Source organism: Monodelphis domestica, chromosome 4 (assembly GCF_027887165.1).
Source record: "Monodelphis domestica isolate mMonDom1 chromosome 4, mMonDom1.pri, whole genome shotgun sequence".
Taxonomy (NCBI): domain Eukaryota; kingdom Metazoa; phylum Chordata; class Mammalia; order Didelphimorphia; family Didelphidae; genus Monodelphis; species Monodelphis domestica.
Genome location: NC_077230.1, coordinates 429,565,721 through 429,576,111, shown reverse-complemented (window position 1 = coordinate 429,576,111; position 10,391 = coordinate 429,565,721). Strand labels below are relative to the sequence as shown.

The 10,391-nt window shown below is 48.2% G+C and overlaps 1 protein-coding gene and 1 long non-coding RNA gene across 4 annotated transcripts; one reads left to right on the top strand and one right to left on the bottom strand.

Moving 5' to 3' along the window:
- Nucleotides 1-4,553: 4,553 nt before the first annotated feature.
- LOC103100425 (uncharacterized) lies at nucleotides 4,554-8,275 on the bottom strand. Of its 3 annotated transcripts, none has more exons than XM_056796430.1 (9): nucleotides 7,421-8,275; nucleotides 7,170-7,327; nucleotides 6,778-6,935; nucleotides 6,489-6,702; nucleotides 6,382-6,409; nucleotides 6,053-6,299; nucleotides 5,859-5,914; nucleotides 5,710-5,771; nucleotides 4,554-5,624 (listed from the first exon to the last, which is right to left on the bottom strand). In XM_056796430.1, exons 1-9 carry the CDS (start codon nucleotides 8,091-8,093, stop codon nucleotides 4,626-4,628), a joined length of 2,595 nt encoding a protein of 864 aa, XP_056652408.1. In that variant the 5' UTR covers nucleotides 8,094-8,275; the 3' UTR covers nucleotides 4,554-4,625. The 3 variants fall into 3 exon arrangements, with proteins under 3 accessions (XP_056652408.1, XP_016282991.2, XP_056652407.1); XM_016427505.2 differs by having other exon boundaries at nucleotides 5,859-5,893; XM_056796429.1 differs by having other exon boundaries at nucleotides 5,859-6,299.
- LOC130453976 (uncharacterized) lies at nucleotides 8,087-8,598 on the top strand. The gene is made up of 2 exons (XR_008911665.1): nucleotides 8,087-8,222; nucleotides 8,269-8,598. It is a non-coding gene; the product is annotated as an uncharacterized LOC130453976 (long non-coding RNA).
- Nucleotides 8,599-10,391: the final 1,793 nt, after the last annotated feature.

The window sequence follows — 10,391 nt, the reverse complement described above, 5'->3', positions numbered from 1 at the left end:
AAATTATATATATTAATATGTGGGGAAAATGTAATGTATAAATAGGGGGTAAAGAAAGACCAAATAGAATAAGCTTTCTCACACAAAGATTCACATGGGAAGGGGAGGGGAAGAAAACTCCTATAAGAAGGAGAGGAAGAGAGGGGTTTTTTACTTAAACCTTAATCTCAGGGAAATCAACTCTGAGAGGGAAAAACATCCAGATCCATTGGGATCATGAATTCTATCTTACCCAACAAGGGTAGGGAGAAGAGAAAACCAAGGGGGGGATGGGGGGGATGGGGGAGAGGGTAAACAAAAAGGGAGGGAAAGAGAGGGGGGAGGGGGAGGGAACAAAAAGGGAGGGACTAAAAAGGGAAACATCAAGGGAGGGGACAAGGGGGACTGATTCAAAGTAAATCACTGGACTAAAAGGTAGAGCCGAAGAAGAAAAGGTTAGAATTAGGGAAGGATATCAAAATGCCAGGGAGTCCACAAATGACAATCATAACTTTGAACGTGAATGGGATGAACTCACCCATAAAACGTAGACGAATAGCAGAATGGATTAGAATCCAAAACCCTACCATATGTTGTCTTCAAGAAACACACATGAGGCGGGTTGACACCCACAAGGTCAGAATTAAAGGATGGAGTAAGACCTTCTGGGCCTCAACTGATAAAAAGAAGGCAGGAGTGTTAATCATGATATCTGATAAAGCCAAAGCAAAATTAGACCTGATCAAAAGGGATAGAGAAGGTAATTATATTTTGTTAAAAGGGACTCTAGACAATGAGGAAATATCATTAATCAACATGTATGCACCAAATAACATAGCACCCAAATTTCTAATGGAGAAACTAGGAGAATTGAAGGAAGAAATAGACAGTAAAACCATATTAGTGGGAGACTTAAACCAACCATTATCAAATTTAGATAAATCAAATCAAAAAATAAATAAGAAAGAGGTAAAAGAAGTGAATGAAATCTTAGAAAAATTAGAATTAATAGACATATGGAGAAAAATAAATAGGGATAAAAAGGAATACACCTTCTTCTCAGCACCACATGGCACATTCACAAAAATTGACCATACATTAGGTCACAGAAACATAGCACACAAATGCAGGAAAGTAGAAATAGTGAATGCAGCCTTCTCAGATCACAAGGCAATAAAAATAATGATTAGTAATGGTACATGGAAAACCAAATCTAAAACCAATTGGAAATTAAACAATATGATACTCCAAAACCGTTTAGGTTAAAGAAGAAGTCATAGAAACAATTAATAATTTCATCAAGGAAAATGACAATGGCGAGACATCCTTTCAAACCTTTTGGGATGCACCCAAAGCGGTAATCAGAGGTAAATTCATATCCCTGAATGCTTATATTAACAAACAAGGGAGAGCAGAGATCAATCAACTGGAAATGCAAATGAAAAAACTCGAAAGCGATCAAAACCAAACTAGAAATCCTAAAAATTAAGGGAGAAATTAATAAAATCGAAAGTGATAGAACTATTGATTTAATAAATAAGACAAGAAGCTGGTACTTTGAAAAAACAAACAAAATAGACAAAGTACTGGTCAATCTAATTAAAAAAAGGAAGGAAGAAAAGCAAATTAACAGCATTAAAGGTGAAAAGGGGGACAGCACCTCCGATGAAGAGGAAAGTAAGGCAATCATTAGAAATTACTTTGCCCAATTATATGGCAATAAATACACCAATTTAGGAGAAATGGATGAATATATACAAAAACACAAACTGCCTAGACTAACAGAAGAGGAAATAGAATTCTTAAATAATCCCATATCAGAAAATGAAATCCAACAAGCCATCAAAGAACTTCCTAAGAAAAAATCCCCAGGGCCTGATGAATTCACCAGTGAATTCTATCAAACATTCAGAGAACAGTTAATCCCAATACTATACAAACTATTTGACATAATAAGCAAAGAGGGAGTTCTACCACACTCCTTTTACGACACAAACATGGTACTGATTCCAAAACCAGGCAGGGCAAAAACAGAGAAAGAAAACTATAGGCCAATCTCCCTAATGAATATAGATGCAAAAATCTTAAATAGGATACTAGCAAAAAGACTCCAGCAAGTAATCAGAAGGATCATTCACCATGATCAAGTAGGATTCATACCAGGGATGCAGGGCTGGTTCAACATTAGGAAAACCATCCACATAATTGACCACATCAACAAGCAAACTACCAAGAACCACATGATTATCTCAATTGAGACGCAGAAAAAGCCTTTGATAAAATACAACACCCATTCCTATTAAAAACACTAGAAAGCATAGGAATAAAAGGGTCATTCCTAAAAATAATAAACAGTATATATCTAAAACCATCAGCTAATATCATCTGCAATGGGGATAAACTAGATGCATTCCCAGTAAGATCAGGAGTGAAACAAGGATGCCCATTATCACCTCTACTATTTGACATTGTACTAGAAACACTAGCAGTAGCAATTAGAGAAGATAAAGGAATTGAAGGCATCAAAATAGGCAAGGAGGAGACCAAGTTATCACTCTTTGCGGATGACATGATGGTCTACTTAAAGAATCCTAGAGATTCAACCAAAAAGCTAATGGAAATAATCAACAACTTTAGCAAAGTTGCAGGATACAAAATAAACCCACATAAATCATCAGCTTTTCTATATATCTCCAACACAGCTCAGCAGCAAGAACTAGAAGGAGAAATCCCATTCAAAATCACCTTAGACAAAATAAAATACCTAGGAATCTACCTCCCGAGACAAACACAGGAACTATATGAACACAAACTACAAAACACTCGCCACACAACTAAAACTAGACTTGAGCAAACGGAAAAACATTAACTGCTCATGGATAGGACGAGCCAATATAATAAAAATGACCATCCTACCCAAACTTATTTATCTATTTAGTGCCATACCCATTGAACAACCAAAATACTTCTTCACTGATTTAGAAAAAACCATAACAAAGTTCATTTGGAAGAACAAAAGATCAAGGATATCCAGGGAAATAATGAAAAAAAACACATATGATGGGGGCCTTGCTATATTACAAAGCATCAGTCATCAAAACAATTTGGTACTGGCTAAGAAACAGAAAGGAAGATCAGTGGAATAGACTGGGGGAAAGTGACCTCAGCAAGACAGTATACGATAAACCCAAAGATCCCAGCTTTTGGGACAAAAATCCACTATTCGATAAAATCTGCTGGGAAAGTTGGAAGACAGTGTGGGAGAGACTAGGAATAGATCAACACCTCACACCCTACACCAAGATAAATTCAAAATGGGTGAGTGACTTAAACATAAAGAAGGAAACCATAAGTAAATTGGGTAAACACAGAATAGTATACATATCAGACCTTTGGGAGGGGAAAGGCTTTAAAACCAAGCAAGACATAGAAAGAATCACAAAATGTAAAATAATTTTGACTACATCAAACTAAAAAGCTTTTGTACAAACAAAACCAATGTAACTAAAATCAGAAGGGAAACAACAAATTGGGAAAAAATCTTCATAGAAACCTCTGACAAAGGTTTAATTACTCATATTTATAAAGAGCTAAATCAATTGTACAAAAAAAAATCAAGCCATTCTCCAATTGATAAATGGGCAAGGGACATGGATAGGCAGTTCTCAGATAAAGAAATCAAAACTATTAACAAGCACATGAAGAAGTGCTCTAAATCTCGTATAATCAGAGAGATGCAAATCAAAATAACTCTGAGGTATCACCTCACGCCTAGCAGATTGGCTAACAGGACAGCAAAGGAAAGTAATGAATGCTGGAGGGGATGTGGCAAAGTAGGGACATTAATTCATTGCTGGTGGAGTTGAGAACTGATCCAGCCATTCTGGAGGGCAATTTGGAATGATGCCCAAAGGGAGCTAATAGACTGTCTACCCTTTGATCCAGCCATAGCACTGCTGGGTCTGTACCCCAAAGAGATAATGGGGAAAAAGACTTGTACAAGAATATTCATAGCTGCGCTCTTTGTGGTGGCCCCAAACTGGAAAACGAGGGGATGCCCTTCAATTGGGGAATGGCTGAACAAACTGTGGTATATGTTGGTGATGGAATTCTATTGTGCTAAAAGGAATAATAAAGTGGAGAAGTTCCATGGAGACTGGAACAACCTCCAGGAAGTGATGCAGAGCGAGAGGAGCAGAACCAGGAGAACATCGTACACAGAGACTAATACACTGTGGTATAATCGAAGGTAATGGACTTCTCCATTAGTGGCGGTGTAATGTCCCTGAACAACTTGCAGGGATCCAGGAGAAAAAAAAACACCATTCATAAGCAAAGGATAAACTATGGGAGTGGAAACACCGAGGAAAAGCAACTGCCTGAATACAGCGGTTGAGGGGACATGACAGAGGAGAGACTCTAAATGAACACTCCAATGCAAATACTATCAACAAAGCAATGGGTTCAAATCAAGAAAACATGTAATAACCAGTGGACTTACGCATTGGCTATGGGGGGTGGGGGTGGGGGGAGGAAAAGAAAATGATCTATGTCTTTAATGAATAATGCTTGGAAATAATCAAATAAAATATATTTTAAAAAAATAAAAAAAAAATCTAATGCAGTTAGGTGGCCTGGGCAGGGGATTAGCTGGAGCCCCTGGTACAGGTGCAGACCACCTTTTTGCCCTGTTGCCATGCTCTGGTGAGCCAGCTCGGTGGCTTCTGGATAGCCTTCCTCAGAGCCTTGAAACTGGCGCAGGGCTGTGAGGCCTGGGTGGGCTCCGGACCGTCCCTCTGGTTGTCCTTGGGCTGCTCTGTGGCGACCCCGGCGGCTTCCGGAGGCTGGCAGCGGACCCACCCGAACCGCCAGGCATCCCAGGCCTCAATTTTTTTTAAAAGACCTTCGGCCAGTGTTCTGGGCTCCCCTAAGGTTTCCCGAACCTTAACCCGCAGTGGCGGCTCCTGCATGCTCGGGCATTTGCACAGCCTTCGGGGCTGTGGCTGCTCTTGGGGGAGCTGCTGCCATTTTGAATGGTGGTGGTGGTGTTTTGAGTGGTGGTGGTGCCTCTTGGAATGGCGCCTCTCTTGGGGGCCCTCTTGGGGCTGCGGCTGCAGCTGGTCTTGGGGGAGCTCCTGGGGCTGCAGCTGGTCTTGGGGGAGCTCCTGGGGCTGCGGCTGCTCTTGGGGGAGCTCCTGGGGCTGCGGCTGGTCTTGGGGGAGCTCTTGGGGCTGCGGCTGCTCTTGGGGGAGCTCCTGGGGCTGCGGCTGGTCTTGGGGGAGCTCCTGGGGCTGCGGCTGCTCTTGGGGGAGCTCCTGGGGCTGCGGCTGGTCTTGGGGGAGCTCCTGGGGCTGCGGCTGGTCTTGGGGGAGCTCCTGGGGCTGCGGCTGGTCTTGGGGGAGCTCTTGGGGCTGCGGCTGGTCTTGGGGGAGCTCCTGGGGCTGCGGCTGGTCTTGGGGGAACTCCTGGGGCTGCGGCTGCTCTTGGGGGAGCTCCTGGGGCTGCGGCTGCTCTTGGGGGAGCTCCTGGGGCTGCGGCTGCTCTTGGGGGAGCGGCAGCTTGTTGGCAGTGCCCGGCTCCTGGGGGTGCTCTTGGGAGGGTGGCCTGGAGGGCCCTGAAGAGGACGTCTCCGCTGGTGAGGCAGCCTGGCAAGGGCAGGGGGGAGGAGTCACGCCGGGCCTCTGGGCCGGGCCCAGCTGGCCTGACAGTCAGTCCCAGCCTCCCTAGTACCTTAGACAGGTGAGACCCGGAAATTGTGGAGAACAGAGTCCGGATGGTGACTCTCGGCTGCCCTGGGGGGGATTCGGGACCGGGTTAGGCCTCCGGAAGAGCCCCGAGCCAGAGAGCAGGGGAGCAGGGGGGAGGGGGGCGTCCTTTACCTTCCACTTCCACTAGGCTCCCCGGGGTGCTCCTCCTGAAAAGGGTGGGCTCTGATCTAAGGAAGCAACCCACCGCACTCTGGCCTGCTGGGTGTCCAGGACCAGCCCTCCCTCTCCTCCAGGCCCTTGTGCCCGCCCCCGCCCCCGCCCCCGCCCCTTCCCCCCCGCCCCCGCACGCTTGGGGCCACGCCCACTTCTGCTGCTCTTCTCTCCTGACTGGGAGCTTCTGCTGGGACCGGAAGGACATGGGGGCGGCTTCCGCTCTCGACATCACTTCCGACATCACTTCCGGGAGGGCCGGGGCGCTCTGCTGGTCCATCAGTTGGGAGAGCGGCCCAGGGTAGTGCAGTGCTTTGTCCCAGGTCCAGCCCGGGCTCCCCTTGGTCCTCGGGACGGGGTACTGGGGAGGGAAGGCCACCTCCTTCCGTTTGGGGGGGGCCTCTGTGGAGGGACCAGAAGGGCCTCAGAAACCCAGAGCCAGGCGGAGGCGCCGGGGCAGGAGGCAGGAGGAGGGTTTTCTCACCCGCTGCGGACATCGGGGCGCTCTCGTCCTGGGGGAGAGGAAGAGTGGGGGTCACGGGCCGCCCGCGCCGCCTCCCGGCGTCAGAGGGGGCTCCGGGCGGCCCTCACCTGGGCGGCCTGCTCGTCGGGGCTCCGGGCCCAGGCCGGGATGGGCCCCTGCATCAGGAAGATCAGGAAGCGCCAGCGGTTGAACAGGAGGCAGCCCTCGGCCGGCTCGGCCACCAGCCTCAGGTAGAAACTGCGGCCGGAGGCCAGGCGGAGCTTCAGCCTCCATCCGGCCTCGCTGTGGACAAACAGGCGGACCAGCTGTGCCGGCAGCAGCCTGTGGGGAGCACGGGGTGAGCCGGGCCCGGCACAGAGAGGGGGGCAGGCAGGCAGGGCCGGGCCGCCCGGTCACCTGGTGAGCTCCAGCCGCGGAGGCTGCTTCTTGCTTTGGACGGGCCGGGCCAGCAGGACGAGGTCCGGGAGCAGGAGCCCCGGGAAGGAGGAGGCCACAGCCATGGTCACCGGGTTCTCCTTCTTGTGCAGGAAGACAGGCTCCCCCTTGTTGGTGACCTGGGGAGGCCGGGGCGGGGCAGCCGGGAGCACCCTGACCTCCGCCTGGCGCCCCCCACCGCCCCTCCCTCCCCCCCGCCGCCCCCTACCACCCCTGCCATCCCCCACAGCCCCCGCCCCCACGGCCCCCTGCCACCCCCTCACTGCCTCCCACTACCCCCCCCCCTCCCGCCGCCGCCTCCCAGCCCTCCCCCGTCCTCCCCCAGCCGGGCCCATCGGCCTGCCTGGGGTCACCTGCAGAAAGTCACTCTCGAACATGGCCGTGAACGGCCCGAGGGGCGGGTAGTTGCCCTCCGCCACGGCTCTCTGTAGAGGGCCAGGCTTGGGGAAGCACAGCGGGAAGGATAGTTCCGCTTCCACTTCCGGCAGGTGGAGCTCTCCGGGCAGAACAACTGCGAGCAGGGAGGAAGCAGGCCGGAGCTGGGGGCTGGCCGGCCCCCGCGGGCTCCCCTGCATCCCTGCAGCCCCCCAGGCCGGGGCCCCACCTGGTGAGGGTTTCCGGGGTTTCATTGGGCTCAGGGAGTCTCGGTGCGCCTGAAGATCAGGGCTCTGGGGTGGGGGTGGAGGGGGCTGCTGGAGGAGGGCCAGGATACTCTCTGCGGGGAGGGCAGACTGGCTATGGCTCTCTGGGACAGCTGAGCTAAGAAGGGGCAGCCTCGCAGGCGTAACACAGCCAGGAGGCCCCCGTTGTGACCTCATGCATGGGTCAGGAGGGTCAGGGGGGGCCAGCTGGCAGCATTCCCCGGGTCCCATGCAAGGCAGGACAAGGAAGAAGGGGGCAGCACCCCGGAGGAAGGTCCTCTCCAGCCCCTGGACACAAAGGGGGTGTGGGGGGGCCACCCGAAAGTTTGGGCCTGTCTCAGGAGGCGCCCCGGGGCCTTTCCTGCAGAGCTCAGAGCCAAAGCCCAAGGCCCGCTGCTCAGCTAGCTCTGGAGAGGGAAGGACAGGCAGCCCACATTCTAGGCAGGGGCTCTGGGGAAAGCTCTGAAGTCTTTGAGCAGGGCTGTAGCTTGAGGCTGTTGCAGCCTCCCCAGGCCCCCTTTGCCTTTTCAGGGGAACCTCCAGGAGCCACCAGGGCCCCCTATAAAGGGACTCTGGAGAGCCGGGCCACAGGCTGTTGCTCTCCCTGAGGTGCCTTTGGCCCAGCATGATCTCCATGCTCTGGGCCTGACTCTCCCTGACTAGTCCTGGACAGTGAGAGGGTTAGAGTGGATCTGGAGCCCCGGAACCCTCGGCTTACCCTAGAGGGGTGTGAACCTTAAAAATTCTCAGACCCTACTTCATAAGGTTAAGATTGTAAACCTTAAAAAATTCCCAGACCCTACTTCATAAGGTTGGGTTAAGACCATTCCCCATTGGGACCATTCCTCATTTGGGCAGTGAAGGTACTTGATCAGGAATGTGAGAACTCTACTTCACCATACTTAAGCATGCTTTAGGGGAAGATAAAGTTGTAAACTCTTTGCTGAACAATGAAAAGTATTTAAACCCATTCTTATAGTAAGACAAAAAGTTCTTAAGCTATGCCTATTTTTGGATATAATACAAAAGGGTGCTAAGTACCTATAAAGGTCAGGCAAGTTGTGAATTTACAAGGAGCAAAGAGGTGAGAAACTTACTCAGAAGTTTTCTGGTGTGAACTTAATAAAAAAATTTAAGCCGCCTTAGGTGTGAACTAAGAATGGTCTGTCCTTTGAAAAACGTCTATTGTGATTGGTAGATGGAAGAACTTAGGGGAGGTGACATAGGAGAAAATTCCCTTTAAATAGGAGCTCAGAGACATTCAGATTCAGGATTGAGCTGGTGAAGTCAGCTGAGATGAAGCTGGCCTGGTGTCACTAGAATCCTTACTTGAACAAATCTTGTGGTGAGTGATTAAGGACTGACTGATCTTTCTCTTAGGGCTTAAGGCCTGGGTTGGCCAGAGCTGCCCTGGGCTAGCCTATCCTTTTCTCATTATTTCCTTTTTCTCTCTTTCTTTAATTCCTCATTGGATGAATTAAAATCTCTATAAAACCCAGTTGATTTGGGTATATTTCATAATTGGGAATATTTCCCTGGTGACCACCTTATATATTTGATTTTAAAACAAGACACTGTCTTGAAACCATATTTTCTGCGGTCACAATTTACTCAACCACTCTTATATCTACAACAATTTATGTCTTCCACTATTTTAATCATTACAGTTTATGGCTGACCACGAGGTTGGTGAGAAAACCCTCAAAAAGTTTCTGTGAAATCTTTTTCCTTTCTCTCTTTGATTTATTACTTGCTCTATCAGTCAGTTTTGTTTTCTTTTTTTTTAACTTGACTTCAAAAATACAGCTGCAAGAACGGGTGAGTAAAAAACCTTTTTGAATCTCCTTAAATTAAGCTATTTTAGATCTTAGCAACAGGGTCCTAAGGTCCTGGCTAGCAGCTGCCTAAATTAGGACCAGAAAAACCTGGGAAAGCTTTTGGCCTTGTCCTGCTTCCCACGTGTTTACTTTAGAAATATGTGGTTACAGCCAGTTCACAACATACTTAACAACTGGCTATTCAGCTCTATGACCAAGCTTGTAAAATTCGCATTCTTTGTCTCTCTGAAATTTCTCATACCATGCGATTTATGGCAAAATATAATCAACACAGTACTCCCCCTTGGATTTTGATTGTTATAGCTGTAATATTGTATTTCCTTAAAAAACCCACTTCTCAGTCAAACCAACGGAATGTTCCTTCTACTACTCAACAAAATGCAGAACTAAATACTCGGCTTGAGCTTATAGAGGAAAGTCAGGGAGAGATTGTAGCTTTCATAAGAAACATTAAAAGAGAGTTAAGAACATTATCAAAATCTCTGTCCCAACTTGCTCTGGACATTAACCCTCCTAGCCAACCCACTGCTCCTCCTGCTCTTAGGAAAGCGATGAGATGTCAGGCAAAATGCACTTTGAAATTCTAATTAGGAACCCAAGTTATTGAAAATTGATCATCTACATCCATGTATAGATTATGTTCCTGGCAATGCCTATGTAGACATTATGTTCCAACTGCCATTGCTGTAGTTACATGTTAATATCATTATTGATCATTAGTCCTTGAACTCCATCTTCTTGGGGAATATCTTTATGGGGATTCTTTCTGGCTCTCTAATACCAGTCCCAGAATTCAGGCAGGCCACTGGATTCGTGGTTTATTAGCTTCCACTTCAAGTACTGGAAGACGTTCTGGTATATGAAAGTAAAGCCTCAGAGGTAAACTGAGTGCTCTAGGTTGGACAATGTCTGTGGACGCGCAGTTGTTGACCCTCCTGGGTGGAATAGGTTATTGCACACATACATGGAGCAAGGGCAAAGTATTCCCTCAGTTTCCCCTTTTGGAGTATGTATTGAAAATAGGAAAAAATACACACTAATAAGCTTGTAGTAAAAGCAGATGGAATATTATTCATTGACAACTAGGAAAAATAAG

Excerpts from the sequence above, each read along its gene's own strand:
- LOC103100425 (XM_056796429.1), bottom strand. The coding sequence starts at position 8,093 with ATGGAGATCATGCTGGGCCAAAGGCACCTCAGGGAGAGCAACAGCCTG. Across the intron at positions 7,328-7,420 it reads ACCCCGGAAACCCTCACCAG|TTGTTCTGCCCGGAGAGCTC; the intron begins GTGGGGCCCCGG and ends CCCTGCTCGCAG. Across the intron at positions 6,936-7,169 it reads TCGAGAGTGACTTTCTGCAG|GTCACCAACAAGGGGGAGCC; the intron begins GTGACCCCAGGC and ends CGGCCTCCCCAG.